Source organism: Indicator indicator, chromosome 2 (genome assembly GCF_027791375.1).
Source record: "Indicator indicator isolate 239-I01 chromosome 2, UM_Iind_1.1, whole genome shotgun sequence".
NCBI lineage: Eukaryota > Metazoa > Chordata > Aves > Piciformes > Indicatoridae > Indicator > Indicator indicator.
This window is the reverse complement of record NC_072011.1, coordinates 33,038,523-33,059,847: the sequence shown is the minus strand read 5'-3', so window position 1 is coordinate 33,059,847 and position 21,325 is coordinate 33,038,523. Positions and strand designations below refer to the sequence as shown.

At 40.0% G+C, this 21,325-nt stretch overlaps 2 protein-coding genes across 2 annotated transcripts in view; one reads left to right on the top strand and one right to left on the bottom strand.

Moving 5' to 3' along the window:
* The window catches only part of HEATR1 (HEAT repeat containing 1), a 41,414-nt gene extending 32,427 nt beyond the window's left edge, over nt 1-8,987 (top strand). Inside the window, exons 33-44 of the mRNA XM_054395187.1 lie at nt 434-557; nt 1,341-1,481; nt 1,693-1,982; nt 2,862-3,012; nt 3,529-3,687; nt 5,588-5,722; nt 5,962-6,066; nt 6,160-6,328; nt 7,093-7,247; nt 7,553-7,711; nt 8,366-8,474; nt 8,899-8,987. Coding sequence (XP_054251162.1) covers nt 434-557; nt 1,341-1,481; nt 1,693-1,982; nt 2,862-3,012; nt 3,529-3,687; nt 5,588-5,722; nt 5,962-6,066; nt 6,160-6,328; nt 7,093-7,247; nt 7,553-7,711; nt 8,366-8,474; nt 8,899-8,987 — 1,786 coding nt within the window. The remainder of the gene's footprint in view (nt 1-433; nt 558-1,340; nt 1,482-1,692; nt 1,983-2,861; nt 3,013-3,528; nt 3,688-5,587; nt 5,723-5,961; nt 6,067-6,159; nt 6,329-7,092; nt 7,248-7,552; nt 7,712-8,365; nt 8,475-8,898) is intronic.
* A 2,223-nt stretch (nt 8,988-11,210) lies between these two features.
* Nucleotides 11,211-21,325, bottom strand: LGALS8 (galectin 8). Its single transcript, XM_054395332.1, has 9 exons — nt 21,264-21,325; nt 18,289-18,377; nt 17,375-17,585; nt 16,662-16,778; nt 15,210-15,266; nt 15,105-15,131; nt 13,896-13,984; nt 11,854-12,019; nt 11,211-11,435 (listed from the first exon to the last, which is right to left on the bottom strand). The coding sequence occupies exons 1-9, from the start codon at nt 21,303-21,305 to the stop codon at nt 11,286-11,288; spliced, it is 948 nt and encodes a 315-aa protein (XP_054251307.1). The 5' UTR covers nt 21,306-21,325; the 3' UTR covers nt 11,211-11,285.

Here is a 21,325-nt window from a genome sequence, read left to right as displayed (position 1 = left end):
CAGTATTCACAGCTGTACTCATGGGGCCATAACAGCCAATTGTGCAAAATTGAGGGTGCCTTTTGCAGAGGTGTAACTTTTATGTTTCTTCTAAATGTAAAAGTCTGTAGGACTTATTTTAAATGCTATATTCCTTAAAAGCTCATTTTTAAATACTTACATCTTGCCAAATTGTTTTTATGTTAGAGTTCTTAAGTAGAACTACTGTTGTGTGTAGATGGTGATTTGGAAGAACCAGGTAAACCCCTTGAACGTGTGTGATTTTCTTTATTGCCATAGCTTCTTGTTAACGTGTAGATGTGATCTGCTGGTCTCTCCACTAGTATTTCGTTTTCCTTTATTGCTGTTCCATGAAATTCTTTGCTTTCCAGTGATCAAGTTGACTTTGTTAGTGTCCTTGTTACTTACTAAAAGATACTTCCTTTTCATCTAGGCTGTTAGAAGATGTTCTTCACTATATAAACACTGTGGCATCTTCAGTGGAAGCAAATGTGGACAAACCAACAGCCAAATTTTGGAGGGTTCTGCTTAACAAGTCCTATGATATGCTGGATAAAGTATGTCTCATTAGACCTCCTGTTAGCAGTGGGACATTTCTGTTTTTGCTTGTTAATATCATTATAATCTTTGTGGGATTTCTTGTTGGGTTAGTGCTAATCTTTACCGTATGGTCTGCAGCCTGTTTAAACTTGTCTAACTGTAAGCTTTAATAACTATAGCTTACAGCTTAGAACAACTGAAAAAAAAAAAAAACTGGAATTTCCTCTAGTTAGTATTCCACTGTCTGGAAGCAGTCATTTCTCTAGCTGATGGAGAAGAATGGCTTTTGGCAGCATTTCTCACTGTTATGTCATAAAATGATTTAACTAATGCTAGTGCAACTGTTGAATATTTCTACATGGAATTTAAATGGAGAAAAAAAATCCTTTTGCTTTTCTTTCTAGTACTTTTCTGATTAGAAGTGGGTTTGTAGACTTGAACTGGCTATCTTGTTGCATGCTGTGGGTATCTTTCACAGCTTGGATTTTGGTATTTTGCCTGTGAAGCATATTCCAGTTTTCATGATGTAGACGCACAGGGCACTGTGAGAAGTATTTTAGGATAAGGAGGGATAGCTCACCAGCGTAGACAAAAAGAATTGCTAGTGGATAATGGCTGGTTAGCAGGCAGTGACCCCAGAAGAAATATTGTGACTGCACCCTGCTTTGTGGCTTTGCTTGCCTCCAAACAGCATTGCTTGCTGGTCCTCTCTTGAAGAGAGTTTGCGGGTCGTATTTGAAGGGTATTGTGTCACAGTGCATGGGAGAGCATTTATGGTATTGTTTATGTTTTTATTGTAGGTTAATGCCTTGTTGCCAACAGAAACCTTCATCCCTGTAATTAGGGGACTAATGACAAATCAGCTCCCATCTGTGAGACGTAAGGCAATGGACCTTTTGAACAATAAGGTGCAGCAGCGCACAAGGTGGCAGAAGACCCAGGTGAGGCAATGTGGTTAAACTCAGTTCCTTTGGTAGGAGTAGGAGAGAGAGGTTGATTTAGGAGTGGTTTGCTCTATGTAAAGACATAAGTAACCAATGCCAAGTGTGGCAGGCAGCTCTTGAACAGTGAGACATGGGCTACATGCCCACGGTTACCTTGCAGGTTCTGAGTTTCTAACTGTCTAGTGTGTATGTTCTCTTGTCCTTTTAGATCCTGCAGCTCTTGGAGCTGGTTCCTGAGCTCATGGCTATTGTGCAGTGTAAGAGAAAGGAGGAAGAGGAGGAGCAAGCAATCAACAGGCAGACTGCTTTGTTCAGCCTCAAGCTACTCTGCAAAGGTTTTGGCACGGAAAATCCAGTGCCATTTGTACCTGTTCTGAAAACTGCCATTGATCTAATTTCTTCAGAGAAAGAGGAAAAGAATGTAATGGGAAGTGCTTTGCTCTGTATAGCTGAGGTCACCTGTACACTGAAAGCTCAAGCAATACCTCAGCTTCCAAGGTATTGTTGGATTCTTTTTTAACAGAACGAGTTGAAGCAGAAATTAGTTTCACTAAAATGCATTACTAAGGGAATGCTGATGAAGGCCAAGTGGCAGTCAGACCACACATGTATTTTGTGTAGGTAAGAACAAAACTATTCTTAGTGCTTGAAAGTGCTTCTTGGTTGTAGAACTAAGAAGCTAGAACATAATCTGTTCTGTGAACAGAAAGGCAATCTTTATGGTTTTAGAAAAGTCAGACCATATTCTTTATTTTTACTGTAGAACAGCTTGCATTTAAAAACATGAGAACCAGTTCAGCTGGAATTTCATGCATATTGCATTATTTTATTCTCCCTGTTGAAGATTATCTAGAATATAAAATTGTAAACAGTCTATTGAGGCTGAGTGAAATGTGCCATATGAGACTCTAGTGATCTCTGCTGAACACAAGGTCTTAATTCCCTCCCTTCCCCTTTCCTCTCTCCCTCCCCTTCCTCCCTTCCAGCATCTAACTTGCTGCTTTTAAGGCTGTTATATCTCATAATATATGTAAGTTCATTATTGTCATTCAATCTTTAAACTCAAGATGGGACTTTGAGCATCCTGATCTAGTGACAGATTTCCCTGCCTATGGCAGAAGGGGTGGACTAAATCATCTTTGAAGATCCCTTCTGACCAAAAGCCATGCTGTTATTCTGTGATTCTAAACCAAATATCCTTCATTAGCTTCAAATACATCAGAAGAGCCCGGAGCACTGAGTTTTATCAAATACACATGTAAAAAATCATGTGAAAATTCTCCCTGAAGGCTGAAGAGATTGATTGATGTGATTGGAAGTGTTCCTCCAAATGGTCAGTGGTTTCACCTTTCTCTGTTTACGCTTGCTTATTCACAGGCTGATGCCAGCACTGTTGAAGACTTTGAAAAATAAGAAGGAGCTGGTCTCCAATGAGATTTACTTGCTGAGTGCCGTCACTGCTCTGCTGAAGGTTGCAGAAACATTAACACACTTCCTTAGTCCTTATCTTTTGGATTGCTTGCTGCAGGTAAGCTCTCAGACTCCTACAGATATGTAGAGCAGAATGGGATGTGCCCAGTTCCTAGAAGCTACAAAGATTACTTTTTCTCTCTGAAACGGAAGTAGGAAAGTGTTCGAACTATATGGAAAGTATTACTCTTCTACTCATCTTCATATGCAGATAACTAAGATACAGAATATAAGAGCATCTCCTACTCCTCCCCCTGCTAGGTTGTAGTTTGCCTTTGGAAAGGAAGATGAGTCCTGAAGAGTCATTCTGTAACATCCATGATCTCATCAAGTGTGTATCTAACAGCTCTAGTTGGGGCAATTCTGACCCCCTGCTGCTGACAAGCATGGTTTTTTTTTCAGTGTTTGGCTTCTGAAGACAGCAAAGCTCTATTTAATAGAGACATCTTAATATAAGGTGCTCCAGGTGGTGCAAACAGCAAAACTCCTATCTGTCACTTGGAGCAGACTGCTACTGCAAAATAAGTTCTTGAGTTGTTTTAAGTCTGCCTAACTTTGTTTGATGTCCTGATAGGTTGTCCGCTTGGAAAGGATTGGGGCAGAGTTTGGTCCTTCATCCCAGATTAGCTTACGTGTAACGTCACTGAGAACTATCCTGGCCACAAGGCTTGCTCCCCGCATCCTGCTGCCTGCGCTTACCAAGTGTTACGGCGACGTGGCAAACACCCGGAAGGTAAGGGTTTTTTTCATTCTTATGCATTGTGATTAAAACACACACACGTGTTATCAGTGCTGTTTTGGGCACAGATCTAAAACACAGCACCATGTGAGCTGCTGTGAAGAAAATTAACTCTGTCGAAGCCAAACCTAGCACAGTCTGGCCAGTTTGTGATCACCTCCACCAAACCAGGCCTTTCGAGATTTCCCATTCAAGCTCTCTGTGTTATCAGAGCCATCCACTTAGACCAGGTAGCATCTGTTGCATGATGTGGTGAAGAACATTTGCCTTTGAACATCCAATTCAGAACTGCCAATCTAGGAGCTAGAAGAAATTGTGACTCAGTTCCAATCACTTCAGAAGCAGCTTTCACTCCCTCATAAGCAGCTAAAATCTCTTTCTCTGTTGGAGTGTAGTTTGCCTCTGAGCCTCTGTAGCCACGACCCCAGAAACCAAGAGGACGTCCTCGTGTCTCCTCTGGAGCTCTTTGCCATAAGCACCAGGTTGGACCATTGTCACTCGCGGCCGTGTACAGAATGTTCTTAATGTCTGGACCAGTTCGGACAGGTCCCAGACCCATCGCTTGGACTACCTCTCGCTTTATCTGGTCAAAGGCTGCTTGTTGCTCAGGACCGCACTGGAAACTGTTTCTCTTTCGAGTCACGTCATAAAGAGGCTTCACAATCTGACTGTATCCTAGAATGGGCAGTCTCCAGAATCCCACTATACCTAAGAAACATAGAGTTTCTTTCTTATTTATGGGATTTGCCATGGTGGAGACTCTGTTTATCACATCCATTGGAATGTGACAGTGACCATCTTGCCACAGCACTCCCAGAAAATGGATTTCTCTGGCAGGTCCTTTCACCTTGTAAATACAGCTTTCATTTGCTTCCAGACTGAGCTAGCCTGATTATTGTCGGTGTGGGAGGGGGATTTCAGCTCTCACACTGTTACAATTCATATTTTGGCGCTCCAGTGCGAGGCAATTGCTTGTATGATTTATTTCTGCTCAGAGATTAGGAAGCAAATGAAGGCCGTATTTACAAGCAAAACTACAATCTATGATGAAATGCAACGAATATGTACAAATATACACTATTCACAACATATACAAATATGTACCATCAACAGAAAAACACAACCAAGCCCCCTTTGGGCCCCCCAAAAGAGAGGGGTCTGTGCTTTTCCCCCCTCCCTTAGAGCGGGCAAAAGGGAAGAAAGCCAAGAAGCAGAGAGAGGTTGTTAGACTGTGCTTGTCAAGGTCAGTATATGTGTTATCTTCAGCCAGAAAAGAAGAAGGAGGCAGACAGAAGCTGAGAAAGCTGAGACTGAGACACTTTGTTTTGAGTAGTGATTCTTAAACATGTCTATCTCTCCAATGGAAGTGTTTAAAATAATTATTATTTTGCTTTCCTACACCCAGTAGTGATTTATTTACATTCTTTCACTTTCTCTACTCAAACTTTGTGAAGAAAAATGAGAGAGTCTTAAAACCATCACACAGAGTCTTCATACTTCTGTTTTGTTTTGTACTGCAATGGGGATTCAGGAAAGTTAGACCTGAGAGAAATGCCTTTGCAATCCTTATCATGTTAGATGACGAATGCTTGAAAGATCTTCCCATTCACAAACACCTTATCTGCTAGAATAAATTACTCATGAGTTGAGTCATAATTTTCATCTCGGCTTTGCTCTTGTCTCAGGCGCAAACCTTTCAGACCTAATTGATATCTCAAGTATTGGAGAGCAGAGACTAAACGCTTTTCAGGAATCCTACTAACATAAGCCCCAAAAAAGTACAGGAAAGAATTCATTTATTTTATTGTCAGTATTTTGATAGTAAATGTGTCTGTGTCTTGATCATTGTCAGTATAACAGTAGCCTTTGTATTCTTTTGGTTTTGCTTTGGCAGAACTGCCTGGGTCCCCTTATGAACATTTTGAAGGAGCACATTGTTGGTATGGAGAAGGAGCACCTCATCTCCCATCAGTCTGAGCTGACAGCATTTTTTATGAAAGCCTTGGACTTCCGAACAGAGCATGCCCAGGTAGCTTGCTTCAGGAAAGAGCAGCAGCAGCTCAACCCCTGCATGCTAATTCTGTCAGTTGTTCTAAGAAAGATGAGTGATTACCATTGCATATGTGCTCTGAAATTCTGAGTAGCCAATATTCTGTTCTTTGAGTAGAAAACATTATGGTTAAATACTCAGTCTGAAACAGACAGAATTAAAATGTGCTTTGGAAGCTCAAATTCTTACATTTGAAACTTGGAATCCATGTTTTCTAGGATGATTTAGAGGAAGTTGGCAAGACAGAGGCTTACATTATTGATTGTCTAATAAGTATGGTTATGAAACTTTCCGAGGCTTCTTTCAGACCCTTTTTCTTCAAGGTAAGCACTTTAAATATAATTGATCTGCATCAGGATATTTGTATCTTCCAGTGCACAGACACAGGACAGAGATAATCTGCTTGTCAATTTCAGCTCTTTGACTGGTCCAAAACAGAGTCTACCCTAAAAGACAGACTGCTGACATTCCACCGAATAGCAGATTGCATTGCAGAAAAGCTCAAGGGTCTCTTCACACTGTTTGCTGGCCACTTAGTAAAGCCATTTGCTGACACGCTGAATCAGGTCAACACTTCTAAAACTGGTAAGTTTTCAGTTACTAGCTACAGGGAGGCATTGACAGGCTAACTCTTAACTGCTGAGAGTTGTCATCTATAATTGCTGAAAGTTTAGTCTTACAGGGTTTACTTCCCAGCACATACCTCTCATTTCTCTCTTTCTTTCTCTTATAAATAAGGCAACTTTCTTATTCTGATGGAACCAAAGGACATTTTTCATCCATGGGCTCTGGGCTGCCCATACAAAGTTGAGACCACATGAAAATTTTCAGTGTCAGTCCCAGTGAGTTCCGTGAGAATGAAATTGTGTGGAAAGAGGGTGACTGGTTTTTTCTTTGGGCTCTTTCTTGGTTTTGTTTTGTTTTGTTTTTTTCCCCAGTTATTGACTTCTCTTATATGCTACTTGGTGTATTCAGACTCCTCTGCTTTCATGGCAAAAAATGAGTACTTTTGGTATAGGATACAATTTATACACTATATGCTCATCCTATTTGTAGTGACATGAAGCAATTCTTCATATCCATAGGCATGGACAAGCACTTTTCCTATAGCCTGTAGATACTCTATTTTGTCCCCAGCTGACTGTCAAAGGTAGTGTTAGACTTGCTAGAGCATTAGCCAAAAGCTAGATAACAGATTGCATCCACTTTGTTTCAAGTGATGAGTACATAATTGGTATGTAATACATCCTTTAGCTCTATTCACAAACTAACAATGTTTCTGTCTTGTCAGGAAGTTTTGTATTTTGGGGGTTTCAATTTTTTTTTCTTTTCCTTGACTGATACTGTAGATGAAGCTTTCTTTGACTCTGAGAATAGCACAGAAAAGAGTTGTCTGCTGTTGCAGTTCACCATAGACTGTCTGCACAAGCTTTTCCTGTTTGACACCCAGAAGTTCCTGAGTAAGGAAAGAGCAGAAACCTTGATGATGCCTCTGGTCGACCAGGTATTGGCAAACATGCAAAACCAATTCATATCTGGTTTGTTGGTTTGGGGTTTTTTTTCTCTTAATTTTTTTTTAATTATTAAGCCTCAATCCTCTCTCTTTGGCTATAGACAACATTAACTGCAACATTAAGGCTCTGAATTACCAAGTTTTTAATCCTCTTTCTCAATGTCTTCAGACCAGTGTATTCCTACTAATGCTGTTTGACAGAACTCTTGAGTACCTGAAAGCCAAAATACAAAGAAGTGCTTTTAGCTGAATTTATCTGAGCCAGGATCTGCTTGACAAACTTTTTACTTCCACAGCTAGAAAATATGGTTGGAGGAGATGAGAAGTTCCAGGAAAGGATGACAGCACACCTGATACCCTGCATAGCTCAGTTTTCAGTGGCAATGGCAGATGATTCTCTTTGGAAACCACTGAACTACCACATCCTGCTGAAAATGAGACACACATCTCCTAAGGTTGGGAGCTATTGCAATTTGAACTGTTTTTATTTGTTGCATTAGAAAGTGGACCCACAAACTTGAAGTAGACCATTGCTAAAATACTAGCCTGAACTAAAATACTGACTTTGTACTATGCTGCACCAAAGTTTTAGAGAGATGCATACAACATGGCCTTCTGCTCTTGCTGTAAGCAGTCAGTATTCCATGTGTGGCTATCTTCCAAACTGTATTGTTTGGATTTTTTTTTTAAGCTTTGGTAGCTGTTGTAATAAAAGCTACCCCATTTATGTATGAAGAAAGCAGCACTTTAGAGGGGTAACTGGAAAACATTCATCAACCTTCAGACCTGTTATTATAGAGTTTTGCAGGACTCCTATTTGACAGGTTCTATGTATACAGTATTGGTTTGTCGTTGTACTGAGCTACCTCCTGAGACAGTGGAACAGAGTGTCATTGTAACAGAAGTTAAAGGCCATTTTATCAAGTAACTTCCAGTAACATACCTGCTTCTTGGAACTCAGTCTTCCTTTGACATTACCTTAACTGAGATGCTAAGAAAAGCTTGCTCACAAACTTATGTAGAAAGAAGGCAAGGGAAGGGATCAGGGAGAAAACAGGGAACTATACCATTATGTTTGTTTCCTTACAAAGATGATTGTTTTGTTTTAGGTCCGATTTGCTGCTCTGCTTGCTTTGGTAGAAGTTGCACAAAAACTGAAAGAGAACTACCTTGTCCTGCTACCAGAATCCATTCCATTCTTAGCTGAGCTTATGGAAGGTAATGTTCTGAAGTAGCATTAGTGAAGGCAGAAAACTGACCTATGACCAAAAAACAATAATAGCCACTTATTTCAAAGATTCATACAGGATAATTACTATAAATGCTATGACTTGGTATATGGCAGCTTAACCTGTGCCAGATGCAAACTGAAATGGATTGTATCCAATGCACTCTTAAAAGTTAAGTTACAGTAGTTTCATCAGCATTATAGCCTGTGCACATCTCCCCAGTTTGGTGGTTTATATCAGTATTACAGTAGAACTAATTTGCTTAAGTCCTGAGCCAGTGACAAAATAGTTTTGAATAATTATTTCATACCTGGCATTTAAAGATTTCTAGCCTTGATGAATGATATGAAGCCTTCCTAAGGTAGCTCTGTAATCACTATTCTATTTAATATCTATTTACGTTCTTTTTCTAGATGAATGTGAAGAAGTTGAACAGCAGTGTCAGAGGACAATTCAACAACTGGAAGTCATTTTGGGAGAACCACTCCAAAGCTACTTCTAGGTCTATCCCTTTTGCTTTCATATTTTGTCTGAATCATGTTATCTTTGCACATGCAAGTGCTATAGGCAAACTGTCATACTGATTTTTATCAGAGCTAAGATCTTTTTAATAAAATGTTGTAAGAACCTGGATTTGTAATTTCTGGATGGTCTGGGGACTTTTTCCATGTGACTTTTCCTTAGCTGCTCTTTTCTTAACAAACAGCGGGAGCAAATTCTGATAGGTGGGCACAAGCGGAGTGACAATGTGTGAGACTCACTGAATTCCACTGTGCTTGGGGTATGCAGGTACTGTTAAGCATGGTAGTCACTGTACCCATGCACTGTAGTCCCAAGAACCTGTTTTTCTGTCATTTTTTAGGGAATTAAAAACTAAACCCACTGAAAACACTGAAAAGAAAGGTACAAGTCCTTTAAGTAGGATTCATATAAGAGCTAAAGCTGGTTTTTAGGATTAGCTTCTTATTCACCTCAAGATCAAGAAAAATTTGCTTGCTATGTTAATGAATTTACCAAAAAACTCACCACCTGTTTTGCACCAGGAGGTGCTGGTTCATTATACTGCTAGTAAGAAAGGCATTCAGACTCTGGAAAGTATTGTTTAAAATACCACCATAAATAGAATAAAAATAACACTATAAATAGGATAATCTTACATTACATTCGATGCTGGGACCAGGCAAAGTTCATGAGGTATTGATCAAGTATGTTCAGGGTGCAGCATGCCATACAGCTGCCATCTAAGGAAAGGTTACCCCATCATGGTCATTTGTGCTCTTGCAGGATTTTCTTAACTATTAATTATGTCTGCTGTCAAACAAGAAGGATGTTCATATGAGAACTTCCTGGTGAACTCTAGATAAAGGCAAGGACACAGAAGCACTGTAGTTGCCATAGCAACCACAGAGCTGCCTATAGGCTTTTCTGTTACAAGCAGCCAGCTAAGTTTATCCTGCAGCCACGTGCCGTGTACAGCATGACACCTGTCCTCGAGGGCACACCAGCAGAGCCAAAGCCTAGGCCTACTCAGATTAATTGGTTTGTGGATTGCTAACTCCTCAATGTGGGAATAGTCCTCCAGTCATGATCACTGTGCCACCTTGGAGATACCAGTAAAATAATCAGTGAACTAAGACAAATTTTAGACCAAAAAGGGATGATAGCTACTTAATGACACTCACAGAAAAGCAGAGTTCACAAATGTTTTCATTTATGCTTTTTATACATTAAATCTGGTAAGTAAACAGACTTTTAGGATGTATCTTATTCTTGAAATTGCTTCACTGTTTTAGCAGCTCTTAAGATAAACAGGAACATCCCTCAGGGATGTATTGACAGCCAGCAGCAACTTATTTTTTTAAAAGGGTATAAAAATTAAGACTGACATTTGTACAGAAAACTGACTGAATAGAAGCAGCTTGTTTTAGATAGTGAGTACTTTAATGCAAGACTGGAAAAGGATTCATTCTCTATTTCACTTATGAATACCAAGGCTCATCTCAGCTGATACCCCACCTGGAGTACTGTGGTTGACATAATTTTTAAAAAGTGAGAAACACAAAACCTCCACCTAAGTCCCTGAGCAATCTCAACTCAGTCAGGAGCCATTTCAGATCAAACAAGCTTTCAAAAGTTCAGACAACTGGAACCACATTAATAATTTTCATTTGTTTCACTTTAGAAAATTAAAAGCTAGAAATGCTGCTAGATATTTGATTTAAGCTACTTATAAGCAGCAAATGATGGAACCATAACTGCCAGAGAAGGTACTACTGCAGCAGGAGGCTAAGAAGTAACATCCTTGCCTTTTGCTAGAACTGATGGGTCAACTGCTTAATCCAGCCTCAGTAAAAAAGTTATAGTTGCTAATACAGAAGCAGAAGAGTATATTTAATAATTATCTTTTAAATTAATTATCAGTATCTCTTGGGGTGTATAACCACATCTTCAGATCCTATTTCAGTCTCTTCTTACTTCACAATATTGAATGTGTGCTATCAAGGAATGACAAGTAGCAGTTAAACACACCAAGTGCAGTTGTTAATAAGACACATCAGTTTCATATTGATGCGTTCAGTAATACAGGAGCTATATCTGAGCAAACACTTATTTAGCTTGCCAGGATATTGTAACCTAGAGGAGGATTTAATCTCACAGCTAGCAGTTCTGGTACTGGGCAGATGGCAGAAGGCTAGTTAGATTAAAGGCATGCTCAGCTCAAATCAGCATCTGTTTGTACTCGACAAGGAGGCACTGTCCTCAGAAGAGATTTATTTCTTTTAGTACCGATTGAGAAGAACTACCAGCTCTTCACATCTAGCAACTGAACATCTCCCATGACTTCCACTACGTTGATCTTTTCAAGTTGTTTAAAACGATGCTTGTACTCCAGTGTGTGAACACCATTAACAGCAACTTTGAACTGGTGGGCATCACAGAAAATGATCAGCTGGAAAGCAAGAAAAGAAACAGTTACATTTTAAGATCAGGCAACACATGAAAAACAATCTAGCCTAGAGTTGGGCAAGTGCCCCTTCTGCTACAAAGAATGTTTCATGCAAAAGAAATATTTTTAAAAGTGAAACTTCAATAAAATTCACAGAATAACTCAAGCTGGAAGGGTCCAATAAGGATCATGGAGTCCAACTCAATTCAATTAAAATTTGTCCTGAGTACAATGTGAATTTTTGCAATCATTTTAAAAGTAAATTGTCATTAACCAATTATTTACTCTTAAATATTCTCAAGACATTGAAAGGCAGGAATAGCAGTTTTATTTAAATCTGTGTAAGTGGCATGACATTTGAGCACCACTGCAGATCCTTTTGGCAGAGTTGCCAGTTTGATACTGTTTCAGTTATTCCTACCTCAAAGTACATCCCTGGACTGAAAGGGAAGTTGGTAATTTCCTTTTCTTCTTCTCCCCAGCTGTCATGAAGGTATGAGTTTCTTACAAAAACTTGATTTTTCACTCGGGGATTCAGATGTAATGCAATATCCTTTGAGTCACTTGATTTCAGATTTATCGTAAAGCTGGAAGATACAAGTTTACCAAGGGTTTACAAACATGATGCAGTGGTTCATGCTATTTACCAAGCCCTTAGGCAATACTCAGAACTGTTCTGGAGCCAGAGCCATGATTCACCTGATGAAACAAGCAGGCAGTTAACATGCATTTGTCTCCTTTGCACAGAAACCTTTGCTAGAGACAGTAAATGTACAGCATGACCCTGCTAGATCTGCTTCAGCACTCCAGCCTTCTGTTCATAGCAAGAAGGTATCAAGCCATGGGATGCTTCTCCACAGCACTAGGAAGCAGGATTCTCACAGAAACATACAGTGCTACTGGCTCAACCACCTCTTTCTCTTAGACAGCAGAGAGCGGGAGGCTTTGTTTTACCTGAAGACACTATGTTCTTTCTGCCAACAGACTGGATAGACTCTAAGGAAAAGTTTGAGGATCTCTTTGTACATTTAACATTGGCAGGACACCATGCATACAAAGTGTTACTTTGTAGGACAGTGTAGCTCTGTTCAGGCTGAATGAATGCTCTGCAGTCTCAGACACGTCTCTAATACAGCATTCCTAACGGGGAGCTCTGGAGAAAAGTGATCAGAGGAAGGAGTCATCCAAGCACAAATGAATGCTTCAACCTGTGGCAAAGACTTCAATGCATCTGAAGAAGAAATACTCCTTCCCCAAAATGAGCTCCATCCATCAGGTTATTTCCCTCCTTTGAGAAGCCTAGAATTGCTTAGTCCGAAAATGAAATACTGCAACAACTACATTTGTAAGCTCTTTAATCCTGTTTTTCACTGAGAAAAAGGAATAACTGTGTAAACTGAGTAAAAGACATTAAATAATTTACAAACTCCATAAAAATTCATACAAACTCCATAAAAGCAAAACCAAAGAGCAGACAATCTGCATGCTTTAACACCTAAAAGCCTGTTCACACTTCCAAGCAGTACATTCAGCACTTGAAATGTGCTAATAAGCTTGTCAAGCCAAAAGAAGGAAAACAAATGCTACTATCCTAGCATTACTTATCCTGCCCAATTTAAAGTGATGAGATTTCCGGAACTCCAGAGTATTAACATAAACTCTTGAGTGCTGTTCAGCTGCATGGAAGATAATGTGCTCTGAGGAAGCAGGAGCGCCATGCATACATACAGCATAAAAAGCACACTTTTCATTATCTGCACTAATTGATTCAGTTTTAAAGCATGTTTCTGCAGAGCCAAAACCACCCTTCAAGCAAAATGCATGCTGAAGCACAGACATTTCCTTAGCTCTATTTTCACCACGTTTCACTCCCCTTTGTTTCACCACTTCTTTAAATCACATTGGGAAAAATGTTTTCTTTGCAACTCGTTGTTCCTCTTTTGCTATCAAAATTATAGTTCATATTCCCCTACTAGCTTTCATCAGCTGCTGTCAGATGTCTTCATGCTTAGAGAGTCACAAGGAGGCCACTGGAGAAGTACTGATAGAAATGTTGTAACATGCAGCATTTGGGCACACCAGCAACTCCTCTAAACTTCCTCATTTTTCATCTACTTCTGACAGTTTCCTTACTCTTAGATCTCTTTAAAAGAACAACTGTCTGTACAAGATATGTGCTCACATGCCTTGCACAACGGAAACCCTGAACAAACACACAATATTGTGAATAATGCAGATTTAGTAGGTAAGACACTCAGGGTTTACCTTCACTTTTCACAATGCAGCTGCTCTTTTAAGTCCTCTCTAGAGCAGTATCCTGCAGGTTCTTCAGAAAACCACTGCAGTTTCAGATGATTCCAGATGCAAAGTTGCAAATGAGTAAGGATATACTGAGGCAATGGAAAAGCCTACTCATTTTCCAAAGTGGCTCAGATAAATAGAAAAAAAATCAGTAACACTTACCTTTTTGGGTTCCTACTCACTTCTCCTTTAATGGCAAGTGTGCATCCTGGACAAAGTGCAGTATCAAGTTTCCCAACATAAGGAACATCCTGGAAGTACACCACCAGTAAAAACTTTGACTGTGACTTACTTTTCTCAATATGCAAGCTGAGCTTTACTACAGCAGGAAGAAATCTGGCCTACAATCACAAGCATACACTTAAAGCTGCAGTCATTCCTACCAGCGTATTGTGGGACATTAATGCTGTAGTGGTAAAGTTACACTGAGAAACCTATCAATCTGTTGGGTTTTCTTCCTGTAGCCTGCCACCCTGGATTCAAAAATAAACGTTTACAACAATTTCTGCCACATCTAAAAGATGGAGAGGAAAAAGCATTACAAGTTATTCTGATCTGAGAAAAGGAGTGAAGCATGCTTTGACATTACATTTTTTGTTGAAGTCTACCACTTGCAAATATTGCATGTTACTTGGTTTTGAAAGGAAGACTATAGGTGGCAGACTGTCAAGTGACAAGGCATCTAAAATCATGGCACTCACTGCAACTTCACCTTCTCCATAAATTCTGTTTGTATATATTCCTGGCTTCCAACCCTTCTTCAGTTTGACTGTGCTCCTTACTCCAGTCTGGATATGGTCCCCTGTGCAGCTGTTTGCACAGAGGTGTGCACTCAACTTTGTCCACACTCCATGCTAGCTGGGTGCAAGCTCCAACCCCACAGTGTGATGCTTGCATCCAGCCACAGGAAGTGTATGCAGAGGAAGCACAGATCTGTCAGCAAGAGTAAGACGTAGCCAGACAGATTCTGAGGTACGCACACTAATGTAAGGCCATTTGGCATAATACGACTACAGAGTAGTTCTGTTTTGCAGGTGTTTCCTAAAGCAGAGAAAAACTAAGTATACTTGTTTCAAAAAAGTTTTTAATGTCATTTGATCCTTTAAAACTTCTGGTACTTTATTTCTCTGTTTATGGCTGTGGACACTGTCTATCTTTTGAGTTTTCTAAATGATTTCACAAATAGCCTTACTTTTACTAGCAGCAGCAAAGAGGATTACTCTCTACAAAACCTTACTGATGATCATCTCCCAGTAGATTCTCAAATTCCCTTGTTCTGTTGTTTTTTTTTTTTTCATTAATAACTAAGATGTTTTTATTTCAAATATTTTTACTCTTCATATATGCCACAAGTCTACACAAGACACTTACAAATTGTGAGCCATCTGGCATATCCCCCTAGAAGAGAAAACAAACAACATTAACTGCCTATTAGGCAACAGGAAGATTCATGCAACCTTTTACAAGCATACGTACATTTTCTGTATTTATCTTTGTAACTATTAGAGATGATGGCTGAGAGCCTTGTAAAGACTGCAGAAAGAGACATATTTAGATTTCATTGCTAACATCATAGAACTTTAACACAAAGTTGGTTTAGAACCATATAAAGATCTGTGCTGCTTTGAAGGGTGAGCTGTTAACCCGGAGATCTAGAGCTAGGATAAAGAAAGATAGCCAAACCCCTACAAACCAAAGTCCTGAAGATCAATTGCTGAAACCAAATCAAGATTTCTCATTGCATTTTGAATCTCTATTTTATAGTCAGAGCTCTGTTAATCCTTTAGCGTCTGATGATACCCACTGAGCTTTCCTCACTGGGGTATGAATACCAGTAGGGCAGGTCCATGCAAGGGTCCTTGGGATTCTAAGCAGCCCCCGCATTCCTGACCCCTCCCATGAGGACAAATGTGCAACATGGCCACACAGATACAGTTCCAGCTCAGCCCTAGTAGATTGTGTATGCAGCTTACTTATTTCAGTACAGGCCTTCATTTTCCTCCTCAGAGGGGTGTATTTGAAGCAAAGACAAAAAAGAAACAATCACCCTCTCCATTCCTTTCTTCCCCAAAGGGTACAGCATGAGCAACCACAGACCAAGCAACTGTTCTGTTTTGTGCTCAGGACAGAAACCAACCTATAGCATGCGCTTGCCCACAAGCTCTTCCCCAAGTCACACTGTCCAGGACCAGGACTTAGACACAGCTTTGAAGCAACAATATTCTAGTAATATGCCCAAGGCCAGGTGATGGGGTCCATAAAAGTCTGTACATAGGCTGGCAAATGATCAGTGAGTAGATTCATCCTTACAGTTCAGACTTCATTTTGCTCTGGCCCAAATCTCCACCTTCCATCAACACTATTACTAATTTCACTTAAAATTCACTGCAGTTTGGTCCAAGTGCAAATCAAGCCCTGAAGTCTTTGAGAAAGGACACTTCTCACACCCCACTCCATTCCCTAGAATAAACATACATTCCTACCTATCACTTCATTCCACAGTTCAGTCATTTTAGCAGGAAAACCAGGGTTATGCACTCAAGTAGTTCCAACTGTGGATGAGCATTTGGAAGCCAAGCAACAAATTACAGCCACGGCTGAACTTGTCATTTAGAAACACTGAACACTGACAGTTAATTTTGGAGCTCCTAAAATATTCGAAAGGTCTAATCCATTATTAGATCCAGTATATTCTTAATATTCTTATACCATCTGTCACCCTTTTGCCCTTAACCTCAAGATTAAAACGGAATCAGAAAGCCTCACATGAGACTTGTGTGTTGAAACGTGGGGTAAAAAAAAATCTTCTTGCTGATGTTAAGACTGTGTAGCTGCTTTTCTTTACTTCCTTTTCACCATAAATCCTACTCTGTAGTTTAGTGAGACAGAGAAAAGGAATCTAACAAGTTAGCTGTCTGTATAACTTACATTAGAAACAAAATCTATAGTTTTGATCTGCACTTTGCCATATATTCCAAGAGTATCTATTCTTTCAAGGCTAATTCTGTGGTAGTAGAGCAGCAAGTGCTTCTTGTTTACAGTCACCTAAAGAGACAGGAAACAAAATTTTAAAATTGTATTAAAGCATACATTACACCAGCTGCATATCAAATTATATGTATGTACCTCTATTTTACACTGGTTTGGTACAGAACCAGGGAGTGTCCTAGAGATGTCGTACCAATTAAGTTCAGCTCATCCATGATTCATTTTCTCCTGACAAAGATGTATTTTCCTATATTAAAATTTGCTTTTCACACATTTTGTTTCTAGTACCCAATCATTTACCAATGTGGTATTAGCAATCTAATGGAATCTATAACTGTAGTCCAACAGAGCAAGACAAATACACGTCACATATTTTCTCCAAGAGGACTGTCCTACACTAACCAGATTTTTCATAAGGTCAGGGCTTCACAAACATGAAGTAAAGGGAAGGGTACAGTAGCCATTAGCCATGGAGGGAAACCATACAAAATTACAGGTGTGATTTACTTAGCACCTCTTTAAAGCTTCTAAACTTTTCTGTAGTTAGACTATATCCAAGAGAAACCAAGGCTTCCAACGATTTAAGTGTACAAAAAACCTCTCCTCTATCTGCACGACAATTGGCTATGGACAAAGAACTGACCCAGACTTACCTGGAATTTATCCTTTAAAATCATGATGACAATCTCAAATGACTTTCCTTTTTGAAAGGGCATCTCGTAAGTGATCTCTTCCCAGCCCCACTTTTCCCTCTCCAGTGTGTTGCAAACAACACAGCCAGACCTTTTGAAGCGCGGGTTGAAATGAAATGCCACATCAGCTCGAGGCTTTATGCTGCTACCACACTGTAAATCCACCTGGAACCTAGTCATGAGACAAACCACATACAATTCAGTCTGTCAAGAAATCACCTAAAAAATTTTATATGCTTGTGCTTTACTGTGGAGCCTCACAATAGGCACAAGTGTTGTTTGATAAGGAAAAAAACCGCAAACATGTATTTGTCCAACTCCTATGCATCTATGAAAGGCTCTCCCATGATTTATTGAAATTAATTAACATATTTAGGCATGTATGTAATGGTCATTATTCATATTATGTAAGACCCTCAGTAACTGTATTCATCACCTTCCCTTCCATCATCCTCAGCAGAATAACCTAATGAACCTTCTATAAAGTCAGGGAACAGAACCCCCATACTGGGCACATGCACTAGTCCATACCTCCTTATACCAGCTTAAGTTAAATCCTTCACACAACACATTCTGTTATCGAGTTTGTTAGTCTCAAGCAACCTTTTCAGACAAGCAGATACATGCTATGACAGGGGAACAAGACTGGCCAAAGCAGGCAAAACAAAAACAGAAGAGAGGATCAGCAGAAAGCTGATCTACTTCTCATCACAAAGCTTTCACTAACCATTCAAGCCTATATTCACTCTGATGCTATCACAAAGATTTAGATCAGGCCTTTTTAGGCCACCATAAGTAGAACCCCTGGTGACATTTTATCCATTACATTCTTGTTCACACAGTGACGCTGCAAAAAGAGACACTTTAGTCACTACCTGTCTGCATCATCAGGAACAGTCCCATGTATCACAATCAGCTCTCCAGGAACAAGGCCACCAAGTATTGTCCCAACATATGGGATCATCTAGAAGAGAGGGGAAAAAATAAGAAAAAAAATATTCAAATAGCATGTGTAGTTTGAATGGCTTAAGCAGGTACAGTAGTGGAGGACATTTTATGAGTAAAAGAATAAATAAGCTGAAATCCCTTTGCTTACTGGTAGTAGCTTTGTTCCTGAATATCCAAGAGGCTCATTTTTATTCAAAGAATAAGAACAATAGTAACAAATAAGAAAAACACATCTTGATTATTTTAGTTTCACAGACTGCTCATGAGGAGTAGCCCTGAGTGATGAGGGGGAAAGTAAATGTATGTTTTTAAGTTTAAGCACACAAGAATTCTGTCTTTAGGTGTTAAGATCCTCCCTACCCTCTGGGGCCTCACAAACGTTAGGCAGGCAGAACCACTGAGAAAGAGGAATGGAATAGGAGATAATTGTGTCCTAGAAGATGGGGGTCTGCTTTGTATCAACCTAGTGAGTTGCTGGCCAGGTTTGATGACAATCGTAAAACGGGAGGACACCTATGTTAATGAGTTCCTGAAAACAATTTGCACTAGGTACAGCTATCCTCGGAAACCCAGTGAGTACGTATGGCTTTGTAACCTAAGTAACGGCTTCTGCCCGTGGGCCTTATGCGAGGTAGGTGGAGTGATCCCCCTCACATCCGGCGCCGTAATAAACATATCTCTTCGTAACTCTTTGCGAGTTGTGGGGTTCTTTTCTGCAGGTCATGAGTAGTGCAGCAGACTAATAAATTACTGGTTTAGTCTCCAAAGACAAAACAGAGAAAGATACAGAAACAGGCCAGGAACGCTGATCCACTCTAGTGGATCAAAGTTATTTATCACTGGCAGAGCAGCTGTGGCAAAACCACTTCCTTACATTCAAAAGGAAGCATTTATTTAAGAGAAAAGAAGGCTGGCCCATCAACTCTTCAAAACCTTAAACATGGAATCTGCAAGAGTGCTTCCAGGGTGCAATACTACAGACTTAATGAGGCTTTGTCATCACAGAATGTGCCTACAAATTCCTCATATCTCAAGTTGTTCTACTAATTTTCACTCATTTATTCAGAGTAATGCTTGTGGCATCATGCGATCTATCAGCATCCCAGCTCTCTTCCAGATCTCCACAAATTACCTCTGAAACCAATTAGTCAGTGTTGACTAAGTTTCAGAGTCTCAAAGATCAAGTTCTTTCGGATACCTGCCAGTTTTCATAAAACAAGAGGACAGATTATGGTGGGTAGTGGACAGCTGCCCTATCAGATGGGGCACAACTGATGCTTGGAGTAAAAGGCAAAAAAGAGGAAAGCACAATTTTCTGGATGGTTCAGAACAGTACAATACTGAAGACATACATCTCAGAGACAAACCTGTGATAAAGCTCTTAAACTTTGCTGCTCATGAAACAATTCAGTGAAATGGTGAAATTTTCACAGCCTGGCCTCTTCCACCTCTACTAAACTCATCTTGAGGTATCACACAGGTGATAGATCACAGAAAGGCTGAGGCTGGAAGGCAGCTCCGGTGTGTCTAGCCCAATGCCTTGATCAAAGTCAAGTCAGATAGAGCAGGTTGCTCGTGGCTTTGAGTGGAGGCTGTTCTGAGATCATGAGGCCAACCTTTACCAACCTTGCTTCCATATTCTAATTCCAAACACTCACTCTTATTCCCATTTTAAGCTCTTGACCTCTAAGCCCTAGTTTACCCCTTTATATCTTCCAGCATGGTCTTGTCACCCATCATATTCAATCAATCCCCTTGCAGCCACCCAATTTTCTTGAACTACTACTCTCTCCCTTAAAAAGGCTGTATGTCCTAAACATCTCCTAGTCTTCCTCTTCACACCTCTTTTACCACCAAAATCCCCATCTACCAATTTGCATCATCCCTTTCCTTCTGCAGTTCAGTCCTTCCACCTTCTAATTAATCTCCATACAGCTTTCCTTTCCCTCCCAGATGGGTTCCTGTGAGGGTGATTGATGGTATTCCCCATCATTCATAATTCTATCCACTTTGCAAGAGTGGGAACTGAGCAATCAGATTCACTGAAGGTACAGACGAATAACAGTGCAAAAACTAGATATGGAAGTCCTGTGCAGATCTGCATTACTGTATACTCTACATGGATACCCTACAAGCTGTAATTTTGTAAAGAGTTCTAGAATAGAACATTGAAAAATACTGTTTCCTGCAGCCTCAAAGGAACTACTTATTTAAAGATACAACAAAAAACACAGCTTCAGCCTACCACTTTAGTCATATGTCAGTGTTAGCCATCATCATGACAGCAGTCAGGTCTCAGATCATGAGAACACTCAAGCTTTTCAGAGAAAGTCTCCAGACTCTAAGCTTGGCAAACAACATTCCATCAAATCCACTCTCTGCAATTGCTGAATCATGAAGGCTCAAGTCTTCCCTACAAAGCAGGATTTTTTGTAAGGTAAGATACCAATTATCAAACAATATTCCATGTTTAATTGTTCAGACTGAAGTTGCAGGCACCACAAAAAATTATTTTATGAGGGCTGCCAGGCCCATGTTTACAGAGAATTAGGAGTGAAGACACTGCTTATCATAATTTCACCTTCGACTCAGCATACTCTGCAAAAACACCAAACATCCCCATAAGCTGTGTAAGAAAAGGGATTGCCCTCAACAACTGGCATAACTTCCTTGCTGTTTTGGAAGTCCTGTGCATTGAGTGTCCATCTGATTGCAGTATAATTTCTAAACACTATCAGATCCTAGCGTCACCTGTGACATTCTCCCTCAAACAGCTGAGCAATGAAAAGAGTTCACAGTAACACCTCTCCCTGTGCAAAACAATACAAGTACTAATTATTGACATAAAACAGCAAAGTCCCATTTCCCAAGGGACAGGTTGTTGATGTGACAGGGGAGTTACCGGGTTACTGATTGTCTTCTGCGGTCCATCCAAGGACATCATCTTCCCTCCTCCAGTTTAAG

Excerpts from the sequence above, each read along its gene's own strand:
- LGALS8 (XM_054395332.1), bottom strand. The coding sequence starts at position 21,305 with ATGATGTCCTTGGATGGACCGCAGAAGACAATCAGTAACCCG. Across the intron at positions 17,586-18,288 it reads GTTCCTGATGATGCAGACAG|GTTCCAGGTGGATTTACAGT; the intron begins GTAGTGACTAAA and ends TCTCATGACTAG. Across the intron at positions 12,020-13,895 it reads GTGAGTAGGAACCCAAAAAG|CTTTACGATAAATCTGAAAT; the intron begins GTAAGTGTTACT and ends TGTATCTTCCAG.